Here is a 22,857-nt window from a genome sequence, read left to right as displayed (position 1 = left end):
TTCCAAGTGCTTTTCACTTTTTCAACAACTTGGTTTTATGCCGACTGTGATGGCTACACACCTCCCGAAACAAGACATACAGCACAGTTTCAGAGAGTTTATGAAGTTCAAACAACAAATAGAAGATTAAGACTGGTCTCTTTGTTGACAAATAGAAATTTTGGAAGCCCCTCCTACCCTCCAAACGAGTTATTAAAAAAGAAGGAATAGGAAAAGAAAAGGTTCTCTGATATTTTTATCATATACAGTGAAAAAAAAATCTTCAGGACCACCATTTGTAGCTCTTTTCAATGTTCAAGGTCCACCTAATCCTCTCCTCAAGTGCTTTTTCAAGGCAACATCCATTAATTGTTAAAAGCAGAGAGATCCAGAAGACTCGGAAAGAGACGTGTAATTCATAATAGATCAGAACAATTAAATTAATCTACCAACACAAAACAGAGCCCTCTGCATATCAGATATAAGGGAAAGGAATGGTATAAAAAGGAAGGTAAACCTTACAAATAAGACTTCCTCACAATGCGTATATTGTCAAGAATTGGACATACATGTTAGATCATCCACCCCATGACAACAAAGAAATGATCTCTGCAATGACAAAGACTTGGCAAGAAGGCCAGCCAGGCTTTGTTCTTTATGTTGATGAATATAAGCAGAAAGGAATTTCTGTGAGATGTTATCAATCAATTTCAATACCACTAAGTGGATAAGAGGATGTGGGTAAAAATGAATCGTATGTCACTCATCTGTTAGCTCACGTTCAATCATTTTCCGAACATCGTTGACAACTAGATATGCTTTGTAGAGACCAACCACCTCATCTTGTTTCTTACCATCCTTCCATAGCTGCAATAAACACAATTAAGATCTTGACGTTAGTAGAGAGAAATGTTTCCAGCTATAAGATATCTGATTGTGAGGAAACTCACCTGTATAGCTGGCATCTTCTGGATGATTCAAAGGCGAACGATTGAGATACATGAGAAGATGTACAAAATCAAAACTATCAGAATTTGTATCACTCAACCAAGGAAAGATTTTTTGTTTGGACATATTCGAATTAAACACTCAACAGATAATGTAATTTATTCAATAAACTAATCCATCAAAGTAACATAAACTCAACATGTCTACTGTCTCCTATGTTCAAACTGCAAGTTGGGAATGTTCCTGAAGGCAATGAAACACAAGCCCTAATTTCCATTGTAGACAGAAGCTCTAGTACAGTATCCAAAGAAAATCACTCTCTCAGAGAAGTAGAAGTTATCATAACCTCAAGTCCTACCTAAAGAAGATCAATATAAAGGTTTAAGGCAACACAAAAAAAATGGAACAAACATCAAAAGGCTTTGAAAGGAACTTACAGCTAGTCCGGCTCGAACAACTAGCTTGTGTGGCACCACATTGACATCAATGCAGTAGAATTGCAATCTACAATTCATCAAGCACATACAAAACTTCAATAAGGACTGAAAAACTGATCTTTTAAGAAGTATCCAGCACATGGAGAATGAAAATATAGTACAATTTTAGCCATTTGGTTGATTAGAAGAAATGGGTTAGGAGCTAACCTGGGGTAATAATCAGCAGCCAATCTTTCCAGTTGAGGCTTTAAATAGATATAATTTCTGCACCAGTTAGCCATCCTACAGATCCACATAAATTCACTTTTCAACTAAAGATGATAAAATCATGAGAAATGCATTTGAAAGGCTTGTAAGGAAAATTGAAGAAGAATATCAATCACGCCATTCACTTCCAAATGATCAAAATCAATGTACAACGAAGGTTAATCAATCTAGCAGTTGAGAACAATCTTTCCTAATAAACAAATAAACTTCTAATCAAACAAGATTCAGTCAAACTCAAATACTTTCACATCGTCTCTCTAAAACTTAAGCCGAAAAACGCTTTGTTAGAAAGTTCCGTAATTAACTCAACATTTCCCAGAAAAATCCCACAAGAAACTTAAACATACCAAACAAGAATCACGAGCTCGTTGCGTTCCTCCGCATCTGCAATAGCCTTATCGAACTCAAGTTCACTCGAAATTGACTTAAGCTCAATCGAAACAGGCGATTCATCTCGAAATTGCAAGGCACTATCTTGGGTCCAAGCTCCAAAAAGCGAAGTCTTCTCACCAGTCGCAGAAACTTTCTGAAAAAGCGGCGGAAATTTCCGAGACAAAGGAAGCCTATTGAAACCAGAGCCGGCGAGCCTCGCGGACAGAAGTTGAGGAGACGGAGGAAGATCAAAAGAACTGCCGAATTTGGGAAAAGATTTCACAATTCCGTGGTGAAGGGGCAGAGCTTTGACCATTTCGGAAGGGGAGAAGAATTGGGAAACAAAAAGAAAAATTCAAAGGGGAGAGAGAGAGAGAGAGAGAGAGAGAGAGAGTGGTGGGTTAGATGGGAACAGCGGCAGCGGCGGCGTCAGAGATGGTTCCGGTGAAGTCCCACCGGGAGAATCAGAGTGAATTCAGATATTGTTTCCGATGGATTTCACAAACTGTGAAACCTTAACGAAACGCCATTTGGTTTCGTAAAACAAAATAATAAATAAAAAAGAGAGAATTAAGAAACAAAATAGAATAATGAAATTAAACAAAAAGAAATACAAAGGGAAGCATCCCGGAAGTCGTTGCTGACTGCCGCATGCAATCCTTGAATTTCTTTCCCTCTCTCATTTTCTAAATTATAAATTGAAAATACCTTAACTAACATTAAAATGTATTAAGTAATTAATTAGGATAATCTTTTAAAATTATTTTACAATTTATTACATTAATTTTATAATGTGCATAAAAAAATAATAATAAGTTAGCATGTGGGATGGGATAGTTTAACCTAAAATTGAATATAATATAATTTATTTAGGCGCGTAAATCCCACGCTTGTAGACAACTTGGGATTTGGGATGGGCTTTGCACGTGCCTCCACGCATCATATGTAAAGATATATATTTTTTTAATTTTAGAAATAAATCATTCAATCATTTTGATTATATAAAAGTTATTTCTGGAGATGTACTTTTGAATTCTAATATCATTTCAAATTCAAACAATGGTTATGAGAGATTAAGATGGATGATTCTAAGACACATTTTTGTTTAGGTATAGGGAGGTGGAAGTCCTCGAGAAATGTGATGTATTTGTGGTCTCCTGAAGAGGTATGATGGATTAGCTCATCTTATGTTCTTGGATCTTATAATTTGGAGGTTAATGGGCATAATTTAATCCTTCTTTCTTGTGTTCATTGTTCTCGTTTTGGATTGGACCAACACAAATTTTATTCGTCCAATTTATAGTTTAACTCTTAAGCTTGAATCATTTTTGTTAAGAATTAAAATCAGCACATGACTTTAGTATAAAATTGAAACTATTTATAAAATATAGGAATAGTTACAAATTTAGTAATTAAATTTAAATTAATTAAGTATATAGTATAATTTAAATTTTTTTGTAAATATAGCAAAATTTGTCAAATTCTATCAATGATATAAGTCTATCACTGATAGACCGTGTTGCAAATATTGGTCTATCACTGATATACCACAAGTCTATCAGCGATAGTTTTGCTATATTTACAATTTTTTTAAAATTTTGCTATATCCTTAATTATTATTGCTAAAATAGTCATTTATTGCAATTTCCCTAAAATATATTCCAACCTATCAAATTTTCTATAATATATATTTCTTTTGGCAAATAGTTTTATCTTTTTATTATTATTTTTACTTAATAAAATTACCCACGTAATGAAATTTAGTTTATTATATACTTGTTTTTTTTTTTTATTTACATATTTGGGTAATTGTAATGGACGACAATTTGAGGAATAATAATTAAGGATATAGAACATTTAAATTTTTTTGCAAATATAGCAAAAGTATCGCGGATAGACTCGTATGATCTATCGGTGATAGACCAATTTTTAAAACATGATTTATCAGTAATAGATTCTATCATTGATAGAATTTGACAAATTTGACTATATTTGCAATTTTTTTAAAATGTTGTTATATACTTAATTATTTTGAATTTAATTGTTAAATTTGTAACTATCCCTATATATTAACTTAACACTATCGTGGCTAAATTACAATTACATATTTAAAATTTATTAAAACAATTATACTTTTAAGATGTAAAATATAATACATGCAAAATTGTGTATGCCCTATGATCATACATATTTAGACTGTCCCATACAAATTCAATTGGTTTGGTAAACTCATGAGGTAACTATTTAATTAGTTTGGTCAATTTTTAACTACGAACCAAATTTGATTCAAATTAGGTTGAGTTTGAATCAATTTAAACACACTCTAAGTGTATAACACAACATAATTTAAGAATTAAAGCGGTAGCAAAATTCCATTGGTAGTAAACTTTTATTATAAAAATAGTATATTGAAAAACATCAAAAGAAAGAAAAACAAACACACAAAACTCTATATTAGAAATTGTAGTAACTATAAAAAATGGGTGAAATAAAAATTAAAGATCAAAATTAGAAGTGGAAAAGGGAAAGGGAAGAACAATTAAATAAAAAAGAAAGCAGGGTTTATTTGGTGGAATAAAATTGCCAAATTGGTCAGGTACTCAAATTCTGGACGATTTTTAACACGGATGAGTAAGTTCCAAAGGCTGCTGCTATCAGCCCTATTACCATTATTATCACACACACTATTCCCTGCACAATAACAACAAACCATAAATACCTTGCTACAAAATTCACGGCCTTTCTAGTTTTTTCGAGTTCTATACATCTTAAAGACATCCGTCTCAACTAATTAAGTTATGTATAAATTGATATCAAATGTAATGTTACGAGTATGATTAACTTGACTCACTTTCTTTTAAGTTTGTGAATCGAATATTTGTATGTAGAAGATAGACATGAGTGGGCCAAAACTAAAGCATAGGAATGAAGGGTTTTTCATGTGAATATGTTTTGGATATGAGATGTGAGTTTGACACTAAGAACATACATCAACACGGACTAACTTGATGCTAAAGCATAAAATCAAAGAGTACAGCATAAACATCATCAAATCTATAATCTAAGTTCGGTACTTTGTCCATGAATAAAACACCAATAACGCTATTTAATTCAAGTTTAGTTATTTAATTTTTTCACACAAAGTATATCTATATTATATAAATAATACAAAACCAAAAGAATGGCATTACCTGCAAACGTGTTACTTTCCCTTTGAGGATGCTCAGGAAACAAGCACAAGGAAGTATTAAACTCTGCAAATGAAAAGTTGTAAATACTGTTATAAACTAATTTACAACAAAAATTTATTTACGAACTCACAAACTCTGCACAAAACTTACAATGAACATGGTGAGAAGTGACCCAATAAGCGACAAAATCAAACCTGCAACAGATAATAAACAATCTTTAACATGGCATATCAACATAGATATATCAGTAAAAAGTTAAATACTTTTCACTGAAATAACTTTTTTTTAGTACGTACTTACCGAAGAAAGGGATGGCAAGACCCACAAGCAAGGTAGAGACGACAAGAGCAGTTCTTATAAGGATTGAGAATATAAGAAACTGAGGATGATTTGATGGTATCAGCTCCTCTAGACTCAGTGCAATTGGGGTCAATGTCAATGCATACGTAGAGATTTCATTAAGAAAAAATCAGCTGTTCATATAACACAATGATTATATACAAATTTCAGACCTACCTCTCTACTTTTGGTCTCCAGACAAGTGTAAAGATCTCTTTGTTTCATTTTTTTTCAAAATTTATCTACATTAGTCCAATTTGTTAATAGCTCAATAATGATACAATATTGTTTCAATCAAAAGATTTGCTAATGTCTCGCTTATGCACTCATGATCTTCACGTTAAGTACTTTGGATGCATTTTCAACACCATTTAATATATAACATCAAATTGTACTGATGTTGTAATATATTCAATTGAATCATCTAGAACCACACATTTGTTTCTACTGCGAAGAAAGATAAAAGGATATTTGGTAAATGGGTTAACCACCTGCAAAGAACAAAATCAGAGACGAAGTATAAGCCACTGCTACAGAATATAGGCGAGAAGAAAAAAGTATATACTATTTAAGTAGGGATGTCCATTCTCCTAATGGGACGAGTCATGCAAGGACTCACTCCTAATGGGGTGGAGAATCCCCTTGAAGTGGGGAATGGGGAGGGAGATAGAAGAAAAGATCTCCATAGATTAAACTGTTAAATTGCATTCTCCATCCCAGTCTGATCAACATCTCTAATTTAAAGCAGATATATATATTTTTCACTTATAAATTATCCTTCCCTTCTAATTCATGAAGGCCATAATTGAAGAGGGAAGTTACAAAGTGACCATACCGTAGTCCAGACGGCGATCTTTGATGCAACCAAGTTCGTTGGCAAGTTGAGAGTGAACTGTGACATCGTTGATTCTCCAAACATTGAATATCCCACAAAAGCAACCCCAGCATACATCAAAGTACAAACAACGAAACTGCATAATAATGTGAAACGGTTTTATTCACGGCAGGGTTTAAAACTTCTTATTCATTCATCAAATTTAGTAAAGGAAGGATCTTAATTAGCCATGCATAGTTATCTACAAGTCTATCCAGAGTTTTTGTAGAACATTAGAAGAGTAGCAGACGAACACCAAAATGATTTAAAAGCACACAAAAGAATCTTATATATCATTTGTTTCGAGCGCTATAATCTTAGAAGTTACATGCACTAACTCTAGTTAAGCTTCTTTTTTGTATTTTCTAACCTAAGAGTGTGAAAAAAGTATACAATTTTTGAGAAAGTGTTACTGTATTTAGAATTGGAGAGGAGATTTTGTGCGACTGCAATAATTTTTCAAAAAGAGGATGCTATGAAGCTAATATATTGGATAAGAAGGTCAAACTGAATAAGGCCATACACATACATACATACATATATATGTACTAATAGTTCAGCATTTTAAATTACCATGTTAAGAGGACTGAAGGAAATTGACTTGGCTTTGACATTGAACTATAAATATTGGGGAAAACAGCGTGTCCAGAATAGCAATAGCCATAAAGTCCAATAGCAATAGGAAGGGTTGCAGGATTCAGTAAAGTTGTTGTCTCCTTCCCTTGGAAACCGACCCCATCAACCAATCCAATCCAGAACAAGCAAAGTACTACCAATATTGATGCAATAACTCCACCAGCTGAAAAAAAACAGCAAAATGAATGGTCCATGTATGTTTATAACCATCTCTGTAAATTCTTGAATATTACAGTAGGGCAACATCACCACAACGAGTACACAAGACATTATAGATAACAGTTTTAGAACAGTAATATTTCCCTATACGCCGTTCAGTGTGGATCTCTTATTATCTTTTTTATTAGACATGTATATCAATTGATCTAAACTAAAAAACTTGGATATTTTATAAAAAGCATCCCTAGACTTCGACACTTGTTTAAAAAATATCCCTATTATCTTTAACCCTTTGAATAAAGGTTTCAAAACTACAACTAGACTAGAAATTCATCAGAACATTTGATAAAATTTGAGATTTGAATCCTATGAATTACAGACACTTTAGTTTGATTAGTGTGTTGTTCGATACATGTCAAACTAATTTATTAAGTATATTACGTTTTTTCTGATATAAAAATGACATAATTTTGAACATGTATATTTTAATAAGTGTGTTCTTGTCGTGTGGTGCCCTAAATTTTTTAAAAGGGCATGTAGTTGTGTCCGTATCTTGTCATATCTTATCTTGTGCTTCCTAGCTTAGTATGAGTATGAACCACCTAAAAAAAAGGTATGATGATGTTTGGGTTATCATTTCTATTCTGTTTAAGTCTCATCCATACGGTTTTAGGTCCCATTTGTTTTCTAAAATTTGCAAGAATTTCTACAGTAGTTTGAAAACGTAAATTTGAAAGATTAGAAGAGTTTTAGTCAAGTGTAAAATTACATAAAATGGAAGCAGATACTAGTGATTCAGTGCTGCAGCATCAAGAAGGAAAGAAAAACAGGGGATATGGATATTGTAATTCTGGTACTTTAGAGTAATAGCTTGTTTACCACTTACCGGAGATGTAGCTAAGAACGGATAGGTCCCGGAGATAAACAGTAGGAAGAACAGCAATAGTAGTCATCAAAGCAAATAAAAGGTGTGCATTTAACTCATATCCACCAACATTTAAGTGCGCATTTGGAAATAGAGAAGACAGGTTATCACTCTCCAAGATTATGTACTCAATACAAGAAGCCTGAAAGAAGATCAAATTCTTGTAACTCTCTAATTATAAGAACATTATCATAATAAGGGTGATGAAATTAACCCTATAAATAAAATAATTATGTACTAAAAAAGGTTATTATGTAACCTAACTCAACCTATGAAAAGATGTGCCTGTTTCATGAAGTAAAAAATTTGTATCCCCTCCCCAAGTAGAGATATGAGGATATAGATAAATACACAGCAAATCTCGTGTGTGAAATTTAATCACGATAAATTCAAAACTTTTAAAATTTGAGAAACTAAATAAAAAGTATAAAGTAAATCCAAACCAATCCAGACCAAATGGTAATTTAACCAAAAATTTCAAAACCCTTCAAACCAAAACAAAACAAGAAACACGTACTCACTCAAAGGAGACAGCTGTACTTACGTATAATTCCAGGTACAATATTATCTGCATCCACAGCCACAACACAAAACAAAAACAACTTAATTAACCGCCTATATTCAAATCTCACTTTACAAAACATAATCACGATTAGTTTATACACTTTCGGTTCATTTACGATGGTCCTTTTTACCTTTCCAGGTTGGTTTAATAGGCTTTTAAATTTTCCATTACTTAAATTTATTCCTTAAACTTTAAAATTTGTACGTTGCATACCGAGATTACGATTCGACCCGTGGTGCCAAAGGCTGCCTGGCCAATGTCTGGGTAAGTATCGAGCTCTGGTCTACTTTCCATGCAGTCACGGAGGAGGAGTCCAGTGTAGTAACAGATCACAGCAAATAGTAACAAAATGGAAAGTCCAAGCCATCCTCCCACTTTCGCTGCATAAGGCGTCGTTAGTATTCCAACCCCACATAGCACATTTCCACCTGTATCATCATCACTACCATATTCAGTCTTGCAATTTTTTTAATTAGTAAAAGGGTTTTCAAGCAAGGGTGGAATAGTGAACTTCGATAAGTTTGTGAAATCATGGGAGTTGTGTACTCAAGGTCCACAGTATACGAAATGAAATTTTTAGTGGTAGGATGCAAAAACTTCTCAACTGTTTAAAGCCTCAACCTTTTGGTTGAGGCCAGCGTATACATATATCCAATTAAAGTGGAGAAATCCTTAAAGCAACAGCCAACCAGGAGCATGGATCATTTTTTATCATATTCGAAGGGCTGTGGCACTCTTACTCAGATTGGAATTGAGAAAATTTTGTCCCAGTCAAGATTCATTACTCCAACCCAACTAGCTCTAGATCCAATTCTTCCCTTTCCATTCCTGGTCACCAATAGGAAAAAAAGACTCCTATGACATTGCCAACAAATATTTTTTTCCATCATAATTTGAGCAACTATACAGACTTATTACATGGACAATAATCAGATGCAACATAGTCTCTCCACCTACGTCATGAAAAATATTTGAATATGTTTGACGTGTGTGGGTTATGTCAGGCAATGTTATTAGCAGACTGAATCCAATTAACAAAGTATATTTAATTTCCACTATCAATTTCAATATGCCTTTGCAGGTAAAGGTGAATGGGGGCCTAATTTCAGTTCATGTACACAATGTAATTCTCTATTAAGTAATAACCCCACACAATTTTGATGTGTGGGGTTGGGTTTCTTGTCAGTAACGAGTGTTTTGCTGTATTAAGTCACGTGTCTAGTTGTTGCTATAGGACAAGCTTAAAAGAATCGCCACCGCGCCAATGATATTTTTGGTACAGTCAGAGTGTAAGCTAGTTGGGCAAAAGATCAATTAATTTGAAGGGAATAAAGGGATAAGGCAGGGGTATTTTATGTAGGAAAGGACAAATGAAAAAACATCTCCCAATCGTGTAAAACCAGCTGCAGAATTAGAGTCAAAAAAAGGAGGAAATGGGCATGCAAAAGCAAAAAACTATCACGTGGTTGGGCCCTCTCCCTCTGTTCCTATCAAATGCTGACATACCCAATCAAACAATTAACAATTCCCATGTCCCTTTACTTCAGTTATAGAGGGTAACTTTATTGTTATCTTTTTTGTAAACAACACGTACACACTTTTCTTGAATAAAATGTAGATAATAATGTTTCCTTTCCTTTTAACAGTGAGATAGTTTTCATGAAAAATCGAAGGTCAATATTTGTTTGGAAAAAATCGTCTCCGATTACGCTAGCGTTCTCTAGAAATAATGAGTATGAAAAAGAACCCTTTGAAATCAATGACTTCAAACCCCGGCCCCAAAAAAAATGCAAAAGTAATGTACACTACATCTATTTCTTTTATCTTATTTAAATGTCCAAATCATAATTTTGTTCCATCATGGAAAATTCTTAATACCTAATATTTATTTTGCTTTAAAATACTCATCTACAGCCTAAAAAGCAATTTTTTTAAACTAAATTATTCAATTATATTTTTTTTTACAAAAATTTGATTTTTTTTGTATTAGTGATTTTTTTATATAAACTTTCTCTTGCCTAGGCTAGATCCATAGGTAGATTTGTTAAAGTTTTACTCTTATTTAACACCTTAGATGCTTTCAAGACAGAGGTAAAAAATAATAACAATAAGCAATGAATATACAGGCATAATTTAATATTATAATGTTTTCATTTAAGTAGGACTTACCATTAAGCATGGCTTGACTAAATGAGCTTCGACGAGCAGTGGGAAACTCGTGTGTAACTTTGGAAGGTTTGTCATCCTTTTTTATGCCTGATGGTCGCCTTGAAGTGAAAGGGAGAATGAGAGAGTGAGAGCTTAGTCGTTGCGATAGCGGTGGCTGTGGTTGCTGCTCGTCTTTATTCTCGTCAGTCACTGTGGGGAGCAACGGTTTTGAGGTTGAAGTTAACGTGTCTGGAGTATGCCTTCTTGTTAAGGAGGAGGATAGAAATGAGCTTCCCCATCTTGTTAAAGATGATGTTCCTAATATCCCAATGTTAGGTGATGGCACACTGCCAAGCATATCCATCGACTGTCTGAAAACATATAATTAATACACCATAAATTCAGCATTACCAAAAGTAGCATATAAATTGATATTAATTTATGTCCAAACTTCTTTGTGCATCAAAATTATGATACAAGTGAAAATATTAATAGTACAAATCAATAAAAAAGAAATTGCTACAATAAATTATTTAGTTATGCAAATTGCAAAGTGTAATATCGGGCAAAAAAAATTCCTAAATTAACTAAAAGTTTAAGAATCGGCAAAATCTTTTCTTCTAAAGGGTGTTTTCGAACTTCATGATTTAATTTTTCACAGTTTACGATAATTTCTTTAATTTTGAACTTTTTGCAAAAAAATTTAAATCCAAAAGATAAACAAAAAATCGAATAATGATCTCCCAATTCCGTTTGTCGGTATAACTTTTTGTGACGAAAACAAAGCAAACAAAATAGATGATGTGTACAAAAAGCGTGAAATGAATTGAAATCCAATATCAGTTGAAGAACAGCTAGCGAATTGAAGAGATTACCAATGAACGACTGAGAATAATTTCTACGGATTCAATGGAGTCTTCAACAGATCAGGTCTGCTCCATCTTCAATTTTCAGAATATATATTTTATTGAGACGAGAAGAGATTGAAAATACCTGTAACTTTGTGGCCAAGTAGTAGTGTACGAATCAGGCTTGCTTCGTCGTCTCTGATTTTCAGTCGAATCATCGGAAGCATCTGAATCATTTCCATCTTCTTCATCTTTGTTCACTACTACATTCTCCTGATCCTCTTCTTCATCTTCACTCTCATACAAAAAACTCTGTTCCGATACCGAACTCTTCATATTATCCTTCCTCTTCCAATCTTCTTCCTCTCCTTACTGCATAATACAACAAAAAAAAGAAAAAAAATCAAGAGACGATTGAAGGTTTCTTTCGATCTGACTGAAAGATGCTGATTAAGAGAGATAGCAGAATCAAAATAATTTGATCCAATTACGAATGAAGAAGAGAGTGAAAAGATAGAGAGGAGATGAGAAATGAGTAGAGAAAGCTAACCTTAGCTCTGATTTTGAGTTCTCTGCTCTGCTTTGTAATTCATAATATAAAGGAACGAGAAATCTCTTTTCTCTATCTAATGGAGCGATTAATTAAATTAATTAAAACTTAAAAGTTGTTTTGTCTTTTGCTAATTATCAAATTTTCAAAAGAATTTCTGTTTAGGGATTTTGTTTGAATTTAATTTCAACAAAAACAAATATCATGTTTTCTTCGTACTAATCTCTTTGACACTCTAATAATAACATCAACAATAATAAAATCATTGTGATCTTTGGATTTATTGTTTTTTTCTTCTAGTTTATCGAAAATAGGAATGAGAAATTGGATATATATTAGTATTACTAATTCATTTTGAAGTTTATGTAAATTTAAAAAAATTATAATAATAAATAAGTTCTCGAGAACATAATTGATTACAAACTTCTCGACTCATATTAGTAGTGAGTATGATAGACTGAAAAATCTAGCCAGTCGATCAAACTGAAGTTCTCGAAAAATGAGGGGGTCAATCGAGGTCGATTTAGAAAAGTTTCGAATTTCTAATGGTTAAATCGACTCGACAAAAACGGATTACTGATCAACCCTTACTCATCAATGTCGAGGTTCGTTTGAATATTTACAAAATCGACTATGGTTGGTTTCAAGTCGATAATCAACGAATAATCACCCCTAGCTTAGATGATAAGTTACCACCAAGTTTAACTTCTTGAGTCGAACATACTCGACTCATGGTTTTAGTTTTGTCTTTAACAAGTTTGATTGTAAATATCAAATCATAAGAAAATTATATATTTAGATTATGAAGTAATTTTGAACATTCTAACAAAATCATTGAAACTAACAAAAGCAAGATGAGACGATATATCAAGTTGAGTATAATTTAACCGATGTAAGATATACATTTATATTAGTTGTCCTCAAAGGCATTTACGTTTTAGAGAACAAAATTTTTAATTTATTCCAGATTTGCATTTATATACAATAATTACCATAATCTCTCAAGTAAAGTAATTAATTTTAACTAATACTTATACTAATAACAATAAACACTTCTAGGAAAATCAATCTTATTTCTACTTTGAAATATGCTTTAGAAGGTAGTTGAATTAAATTCCTTCAAAATCTATGGTCCTATGTAACACATTCAAAAGTCACATAATCAATTTAATGTAGATGTTTGGGATGCAATAAGTATTTTTCGTAATTGGAATATAATCACATAGTTATCGATATGAGTTAATGAGTTATGTGTGACGTGTGACCCTCCTACTCCTACTCCTAGTCGTCATCAAATAATTTCACAAATAATTGCTAACATATCATTTCCAAAACAAATTTTACCGTTTAGATGTATGTTTGCATTATTTATTTAGGCAGCATTATTATTGTTCATTATTATGTTGTCATTGTGGGATAGATTCATAGAAATTATATATAAATAAACACTGAATTGCACTCATTACATATACATATATACATAGGTATATATTCTTAAATAGGAAGGTGGTTGTAATTATATATTCTTCCCATTTTAAAATTTCCATGTATTTAAATATCTAAAAATTTATCATATAGTTTAAACTTTGGAGAAATTATCATTAAAAAAAAATTGAAACTATGTCAATTTAATGATTTTGTAATAGTTTATAAATAGTTTTACTCTTTATTTATTTATTTTTGCTATATTTAAAAATGTCTCTTAATTTAGTTTTGATATTTATCTAAAAGATATTAACTAGGATAATAATAATTTGTAATATAAATAATAATAGAGACATTTTTAAAATAACAAAATAAATTAAAATATTTACAAGTTATAGTAAGATTTTGAATTCTATCACTATGACATATCAATGATTATCAATGACTATCACTGATCAAATTTGCTATAGAATGTAAATATTTTGTAAAATCTATCATTCTTTTAGTACAAATTGGAGGTAGGAAATCTAAAGTTGAGTTGATGTTAGGTCTAAACGTTCAATTAAAATAATAATCATGAGGTCATTTTTAAAGCGGCCAATTATTTTTAATTTGGGATTTGATATAAAGTTATGATAATTATTTTTGAAGAAAAAAGAAGTTTTGATGATGTTTCTATTTTTATCAAATTCAACCAATACCTTAATAAAGGAGTGGTGCCAATAACCCCTTTCTCCCATTTATCATTTAAAAATATTTTAAAGTCCAATTGTATCTGATTTCATCGTAATTTTGATAAATTCTCTATTCACGTCTATTAGATATAGTTTAACAACTTTTGAGATGGAACGATCAAACATTACAATTTTAGATTAGTTGAGTGTTGTACTCATTATTTGAGTAAATGTAGTTTTTTTTATTATAAATCAAATTAATTAGGTTAGTTTATATAGATATATATAAATCAATATACATTTTAGATAGAATAGAATAAAGGTTGGAATATTTGATTTATGCTCTTGATCTCTCACGTGCTTGAGAAACAATAATTGCCTCAAATCATTTATGTAATTTTTGTCCAATACATTTGTAATTTATTAACCTTTTATATTCATTTCAATTCTCAATGACATTTTTTAAATATAAACTTTAGGATATGTTCGGATTTGCTCTCTAATAATTTATATATTAATATTCACATCTATTGTACATACTCATTAATCAATTTTTTGTTGGTTTCTATAATGTGACATTATGTACAAAATTGCAAGATATATTTGGCTTAATTTAAAGTTTTAAATCGAATCGTTTTTTATTTTGATATATGTTTGTTGAATACTTCTCAAAACGGTCTTTTTGATACTAATAAAATTAATATTGAGTGAAATTTTATAAGTTTGATTGATAAATACAAAATAAAAAAAGGCCATATAACAAAAGACATAAATAGTTATTTTTATGAGTTTTTTTTAATATAATAAATCGACAAAATATTTAATAATTTAAAAAAATGAAAAAAGTCTACATACTCACAATAAAAAATATAAAAAATATCACAACATTCTTTTTTGTTACTCAAATCTAAATGATTTTTTGATGATGAAAAAGGAAAGAAAAATTATAAAAGAATAAAAAATAAGATGAAAATGAAGGACGTACCTCAAACATTTATCTTTAAAAAAATAGTTGATTTTATAGACTTTTTTTTTATTTTAGTATATAAGCTGTAAATATTTTGATATTTTGTTATAGTTATGAAATTAACTTTTTTATTTTTATTTTTATGTTATCGTTATTCAAAATGATAACTTGAAATTATTTGTTTTAAAGGTAAAGTAGCTATTAGTGGTAAATAAGGCCTAACTAGAATATGCTTGAAAGTTTAATGTAAAATATTTTCATAGGAAACATAAATTCAGGGGTCCATATAGAAATTGATTAGACTTCTGATACCTTAGAATGGAATATGCTTCAAATCTAAATTTTCTTCTTTTTTTACAAAATGGTTATTCTAACAAATTTATGAACAAAATTACAATTTCAACTTTGGATTTTTTTCAAACTATTTTGGGGAATTAACTAACAAAAAAAATGGTGGGAAGTGTAGAATTGCAATGTTTCTAATGGTCAATACACCACATGTCTATTGTTACTATTTGATTTTTTTCCCTTTTTAAAATAAATTATTACATTTGATTTTGGATTTTATTCCATTTCATCTGGCTTGATTTAAATTATATATATTTATAAAAAATATTGACAGTAAAATATATATTTTAAAATTTTGTTAGGGTATAAGTTTTTTGAAGAAAATGTTTTTCTATAACAATTAAATAACATATAGTGAAAATGATAAAAAAAAATTTAAAATACTTTTAAATTTAGTGGACTTCTATCAATATTTACTATTGTTAATTTTAGAATCTATCAATAATGCTTTAATGATTAAAATATGGAATAGTTGCAAATTTAGTCATTGAATGCAAAATAACTAAGTATATAGCAATATTTTTAAAAAAATTGCAAATATAGCAAAATTTGTCAAATTCTACCAATGATAGAAGTCTATCACCGATAGACCATGTTGTAAATATTGATAGATCATACAAATCTATCATACAAGTCTATTAGTAATAGTTTTGCTATATTTACAATATTTTTTAAATGTTGTTATATTTTTAATTATTATTCTTAAAATAGTCATCCGTTATAATTACTCTATAATTTGTCGTAGATTGTAGTACATATAGAGAGAAAGACCAAAGTCCTAGGTGTTGCTATCTTTGCTTAAGGGCCAGGCCCAATCATCACTAGACTACAGAGAGAAATAAGGCTTCGGCCCAAATGAACGTAGGCTAGTGTCTTAATTAAAAAAGCATTTTTTTTCTTAAAATGAGTTACAAACTTTCTCTACTAAAAAGAAAGAGAGTTAAATTTAAAACAACAAAACCCTCCATTCCGTTGAGAGGGAATCAATGAGACAATGAAGGTTTATTTGATGGAATTAATATAAAGTTTACGATAAAGTAACAAAAATGTTATAAAATTCTACCTCTTCTATGTATATACTTTTTTAGTTGAACAATCACAAAAAGTCACAAATCTCTCATATTTTGATTGAAGGTATACAAATTAAGTTTCGAAACCACGATCAAATCAGTTTTGACCTAATAACTTTCATGATCACATTGGTCGGTCGGTCTATCTATATATATTATTTCATGAAAAAAACTAAAATTTAAACTTACATATAGATTTATTTTTTCTTTTTTAAAAAAGAAGGAGTGCCAGGTTGGCAGGTTGATTAGGGGAGAAATGTGGAGGAAGGGAACACAACACACGGGTTGTAGATATTAATTTTTATCTTTTTAGTCACAGATTTGATGACAGGGATGGGTGGTTGAGATCTTCTGCCTACACAAAGATCGTCCATCCTCATTACACGTGTCGCAAGATTAAGCGGCAATTCCCCTCGTATCTGTTTATAAGTATATTAAGTCCGTGTCCCACTTTTGTTCTGCCGGCTAAACAGGTAAGCTACTACTATATCCACGTGGACCTATTCCATTCCTCCACGTATTAAACACAAACATTATTTCTCAATATTTTACAATATCCAAATTCTTAACATTAATCACTCTTATACTAAATTAAAAAATAATAATAATAATAATTTTTCATCAAATCTATGGAATGTTTAGTTGTTAATTTCAAGTACATGAATATAAAAACAATTATTGTCTATTTTTCTTTTTCATTTGAAGATTATATAGTTGAGTTTAAATCGAAAAAAAAAACTTGTATTTTCAAATGCTTAATATATACGAAGGCAAAATTCTACTTTTTGTATATACTATGATTTTTCTTTTTTGAAATTTTAAAATTAAACTTATCAATATTACTTCAATTTATTGATTTTTTTTATTGACTAACTGTTTATGCATTTTAAAAAAATGAAAAATTTGATTAACTATTTACACTTTACACAACAAAATCACTAAAAAGTTTGAATATTTTTTTAAAAAGTGATTTATGAAAATGAAAATGTGTATATATATAATGAAAAATAAGTAATTATTATTATTACATAAACAAAGATCCCAAAGCATTGTTGGAAGGAAATTAAAAATGGTCAAATTAAAGAAGTTGACTACTTGTGTATTGTAGTTATGAAATGCACGAGTTTACAAACCCTTCTACTCTCCATTTACAGCTATGCAAGTTTTTTAAAGTATCTCTTCCCTTATGGATATCATCTCTTATTTAAATCCTTCCCCCACACTCAATGCAATAACCAAACCCTAAACAACTCATACTCTCTATAGTGTTGTCATTTTTGTTATCTTTGTCAATGGCTCTACGTCATGCTCCTCTCCTCTTCTTTTTCCTCCTCGTTTTAGCTTTAGCTTCTTCTTCTACGACCATGGCAACGTCTAGAGCCATGTTGTTTATAGAACCAACTCCAACCATCGATGCAAAACCTTCTCCACCACCAACGGTATCTGAAGCTACGTTGGTTGCAGGATTTGGCTCATCGTTATCAACTTCCATGCCTCCAAGTTTTGGTGATTTTGTTGCTTTTGAGGTTCCTAGTGAAGTGAGTACTGCAAATCCACCAATGCCTGATTGGATGATTAGAAGTTGTAAGCCTAAAGGTCGAATGAGGTATTCTGCTCCTAGTGATCGTAGGAACAGTGAACCTCTTGTCTCTATTGTATGTTCAAACATGTCGTGAAAAATTGAACCCTCTTTGTTTCAAGTGTATGTTCAAACAAGTCATGTGAAAAAACAAACATAACAAACTATTCAAAAGTCTTATACGTACTTATTCAATACTACTTATTTTCTATTCTACTTATGTCAATTTTCTTAAACACTGTTAATGTATCAAAAGTACGTTACTATATAAATTTATACTTTTATTAAATTAATTAGCTAAAGATTTATAGAAAAAGCCTCATAAGGTACATTCAAATTTCAATCAACACGATCAATAGTTAATTATGTTCCATAGGTTTACTCTTTTGTATTTTTAGTTGTTAGCTTACAATAGAATCCATTAGTGGACAATCAACGATGTTTGTCTAAATTAAAAAAAAAAAACTAAATTCTAACAATAATAATTAATAATTAGGTGAAAAAAAATTGATTGTTGAGCTTGGAATAACATCCTATCGTGTATCCATTCGGCCAAAGAGAAACATTTTGTTATCCTTTTCCACTAACGGAGAGGGAAGTTAGGCTAATCTGGGAAGCCAACCAAACGTCTTACCCTCTCGATCTAGTGGTACTGAACAATGGGCCTTCGCCCAAAGTCCAGTGCCAAGGAGATGGAAGAAGTTAAGAAGTTGGCTCTTGTGAAGCTACCCTCACGCACACGATGCCCACAATCGATTTGAACCAATGAATAACACCTTTACCTAAACCCTTGCTTGTAACGAGCGAGCCATAGACTTCCTTCATTAACCAATTCCATAGATCGAACACAAATCTCCAACCAAGCTCGCACAACCATCTTTGTAATGAACTTTGAACGGGATTCAAATTTTTTCAAAAGCCTTTTTTGTTTTTGTTTCCTTTTATTTCTGTACCCAATTCTTGAGTTCCATGCTGGCTTTCTTAGGAATAGGAATGAACAAAATTCTATTGTTATGAGATGAAGGTATAAAAATATTATAGAGCCTTTTCAAACTTTATTATTATTATTATTGATTTTAGTCATATTGAAGAAGTTGTGTGACCTTATATGGTTACATTAATAATTCTTTATTGTAAAGTAAATGTAACTTATAATATTTGAATTATCAACAATGTCCCTTAATATGCGACACCAAAGATTCCAAATTTAACTTAAATTAAAAATCATCAATAGTATCCATATTTGTATATTAGAATTAAGTTAATTCATCTAATAAATTCATTTGTTTAATGATATTAATAATAATTAATTAGATGTAGTTATGTGTTCGAAAATAGAATTGGTTCAATTTGTTTATTTTTTACCCAAATTTCAATCAAATTTGAAACAAAAAAAATATTTGAATTAGTTAATCACACCAAAATTATAAATATTAAACTAAAAATTGAATCCATATAAGGAATTTAAATTTTGGAAAGTGTTTTAAAGGAAATTACATCAAATTTTAATAATTAATTAAATAAATAAATATAAAGTTTAGATTTTTCTCACGAAATTTTCGAACAGAAAATAATAAATAAGGAAAGTTAATATTATTATTATGATTTCCATTAAAAAATCTTTAGAATTAAATTCCGAAAAGGAATGTGATTTGGGAATTGATCAAAAACCCTAACCCCTATAAATACGGCCATTCATCGAATCAATTCATCAATTCATTGATCCTCAAGCAATTCCCAAATTAATCTCTGTTTCTTCAATTCCATTCTTTGATTGATTATCAATATGAGGATTGTTAACCTAAGATCATCTGAGAACGAGATTTTCAAGGTGAGTGAGGAGGTAGCGAAGCAATCCGTGGTGGTTCGTATCTTTCTTGAAGAGGATGATTCAAATAACGATGAAATCACGATTCCGCTTCCGAATATTAGTGGAAGATTGCTGGGGATGGTGATCGAGTGGATTGTGATGCATGTCGAGGAAAAATTAGCGGAGGAAGCTCTCCATGCTTGGAAAACTAAGTTCTTGGAGGATCTGGATTTGGATTTGTTGTTTGAGCTTATAATGGCTGCGAATTACCTGGAAGTTACCGATTTATTCCATGCAACTTGCCAATGTGTCGCTGATAAGATCTCCGGAAAGAGTCCGGAGGAGATTCGGAAGATCTTTAACATAACGAATGATTTTACACCTGAAGAAGAGGCTGAGATTCGACGCCAGAATGCTTGGGTCTTCGAACCATCTGGTAGCGGTAGCGGTAGCACTAGCGGCAGTAAATAAATTTTTTATTTCGCTTAACTTTTAGTTTATGTTTTCGAGGAAAACACAAGATGGGTGTCAATAGAATGTATTAGAATATTATAGATTCATCATGGTTTACTGTTTTCAAATTTTTTAGGCAATCCATGGGTTTTTCTTTTCAATTGTTGCTGTTCTTGCTGGAAAAATCACTGATATGTCGCATTATTATTGGTTTTTATGTGGAAACATTTCTTTATTTGAAGATATTCTACATCCATCTTTTCTAAACTTAATCATAATAGTATATCAAAGTGTTGATCTTGAATGAATCTGTTCTTGGATTTGATGGTTCTTGATGATTGGATAGAATGTGATGATAATAGAGATTGATTTTTTAAAAATATAAACAAACACGTGGAAAACTATTGATCTTAAGTTAGCTATTTAGAACTTTTTTATGTTTGTGACATAGCAGACACCCCCTTGGGAATGATGGGAATAAATTATTATGAACTTTGCTTTTAGAACTATTCTAAAAGGGTTTAAAATATTGGAGTCAAACAATGGATGATTGTTCCCTCATGTGAAGATGCCTCTTTTGTCAATCACATGGGGACATTAAGCTTAGTACACATTCTCTCCAACAAGTGATCATTGAGCCTTGTGGAGAACTTTGGTTGAATGATCAACCTCATTTTAAGCTTGGATGTTACCACAAGTGATTGGTATCGTGGTTTTAACTTAAAGTGTTATGTTATTTACATGTAATATCGCAGTTCTGATGATTCAATACTCACACAACAAGTTCAAAAGGCCTATAAGCCCGTAGTTGAAGATGATGATGAAGAAGCTGATTTCTGTTTATCTAACAGTTCTCTTTGGGGTCTACTACACACATTCAATGCCTCTCCTACTTATCATGAGGTAATGGGAAGAAAGTTTAGGCTTCAAAAGTATGCTTAAAATTGAAGCCATTCACCCAATCTTTGTGTCCATCCATCCTGACACTTCTCTCTGGCCACTTCCCCTTTAGACCTTCCCTTCAAAAAGTTTATATAGGGAGGATACTTGGAAACTCACTCTCCCACGTGATCCTTGGATTCTATCCCACTCCTTTGGTTTAGGTGTCTTGACACCGGGTTGATCGAGCCAAAATTCTTGATTCTTGACAAACTATTAGAAAAATCAGCTGATAGTTGTTTTTTTGTTTGAGTTTATCCATCTTAAATTCTGGTAGTTGCAGTTATCAAAGATGTTCAATGCTACTACAAAAAAAACTATCGGACTCAAAGTTAGTATGTAGGGAAAACATGTTTAGCATTGGAGACTAATCAAAGAGTAAAATTGTTCAAACCAAATGAAAACTATATAAAAAAAATATAATATTGAGAATGATGAATATGAGAAATCTCTCTAAAATGCACCAAAAATAAATTATAATTTTCCTATTTGATAGCATTATCATATTTGAAATGACAAAAATGTGGGTCTTTTGACAAGCCCTCTAAATTAGAGCGAAGTCAAAATACTAACAATATTTGGCAAGAAAAAACTTAAACAATGGCCTAAACGCATTGTGTGTATTTGGTGTCAATTTTTGTATTTTAAAAAATAAGCCTCCATTAACTAATGATGACCTTTATGGAAAATTTTAAAGTATTTCACACCAACTATTACATTACCCTTCCCTGTTCCCAATCCTAAACATTTGCTATTCCAATATCAAAACCAAAGGGAAAGAGAGAAAATGGGATCCAGAAGGAGGGCCCAATTTGTATTGCCGGCAAGTGATTTCTTGGCCATATAATTATACCAAATTTAATTTGACTTTCACTTTCTTTATCTTTCCCTTCAAAAAAACCAACTTTTCTTTTCCTTCCTTTTTTTTAACTATTCAACAATTTAACCCATTATTCTTTTCTATGAAATATTCATTTTATCAATATCAACATATATAAATAAATATCAATATATATAGGTACCATCAACTTGAACTTAGCTCAACTGACATTTGTAACATATCTTATTTATAAATTAAGTTTACTCAAAATAATATATCTTACTTCATAAATAGTTTTCTTTAAGGGTTTGTGTTTCTCTTATTCTACATTCCTTCTCTACTTAATTAGATTTCTTAATAGAAAAGAGAGTTGTTTGAACGAGTAGTAAGAGGACCATGTTTAATTAGAAGATTATCTTTTTACCTAATGAGCAATAATAGTAATAAGATTATATATTATATATGTTTAATTAGAATATTGGCTTGAAATGTCTTTCACCCCTTGTATTTCAAAATATTTAGACCCAAATTTCA

The 22,857-nt window shown here is 31.0% G+C and overlaps 3 protein-coding genes across 4 annotated transcripts; 1 reads left to right on the top strand and 2 right to left on the bottom strand.

The window, feature by feature from the left end:
• Positions 1-366: 366 nt before the first annotated feature.
• Positions 367-2,666, bottom strand: LOC101203565 (thioredoxin-like 3-2, chloroplastic). Of its 2 annotated transcripts, XM_004142448.3 has the most exons (5): positions 1,979-2,662; positions 1,572-1,646; positions 1,365-1,431; positions 930-947; positions 367-846 (listed from the first exon to the last, which is right to left on the bottom strand). In XM_004142448.3, the coding sequence occupies exons 1-5, from the start codon at positions 2,317-2,319 to the stop codon at positions 739-741; spliced, it is 609 nt and encodes a 202-aa protein (XP_004142496.2). In that variant the 5' UTR covers positions 2,320-2,662; the 3' UTR covers positions 367-738. The 2 variants fall into 2 exon arrangements, with proteins under 2 accessions (XP_004142496.2, XP_031742295.1); XM_031886435.1 differs by lacking the exons at positions 367-846; positions 930-947 and adding an exon at positions 1,061-1,285 and having other exon boundaries at positions 1,979-2,666.
• Positions 2,667-4,348: 1,682 nt separating this feature from the next.
• Positions 4,349-12,262, bottom strand: LOC101219644 (amino acid transporter AVT1C). Its single transcript, XM_011657569.2, has 13 exons — positions 12,239-12,262; positions 11,834-12,060; positions 10,862-11,211; positions 8,906-9,120; positions 8,672-8,695; positions 8,089-8,269; positions 6,981-7,206; positions 6,369-6,504; positions 6,005-6,024; positions 5,495-5,640; positions 5,345-5,388; positions 5,195-5,257; positions 4,349-4,694 (listed from the first exon to the last, which is right to left on the bottom strand). The coding sequence occupies exons 2-13, from the start codon at positions 12,022-12,024 to the stop codon at positions 4,596-4,598; spliced, it is 1,695 nt and encodes a 564-aa protein (XP_011655871.1). The 5' UTR covers positions 12,025-12,060; positions 12,239-12,262; the 3' UTR covers positions 4,349-4,595.
• A 7,708-nt stretch (positions 12,263-19,970) lies between these two features.
• Positions 19,971-20,868, top strand: LOC101209121 (SKP1-like protein 14). The gene has a single exon (XM_004142391.3). The coding sequence runs from the start codon at positions 20,088-20,090 to the stop codon at positions 20,580-20,582; it is 495 nt and encodes a 164-aa protein (XP_004142439.1). The 5' UTR covers positions 19,971-20,087; the 3' UTR covers positions 20,583-20,868.
• The last annotated feature ends 1,989 nt before the right edge of the window (positions 20,869-22,857 follow it).

This window comes from Cucumis sativus, chromosome 5 (genome assembly GCF_000004075.3).
Source record: "Cucumis sativus cultivar 9930 chromosome 5, Cucumber_9930_V3, whole genome shotgun sequence".
Classification (NCBI taxonomy): domain Eukaryota; kingdom Viridiplantae; phylum Streptophyta; class Magnoliopsida; order Cucurbitales; family Cucurbitaceae; genus Cucumis; species Cucumis sativus.
The sequence above is the reverse complement of the archived record's forward strand: the minus strand, read 5'-3'. Positions and strand labels throughout refer to the sequence as shown.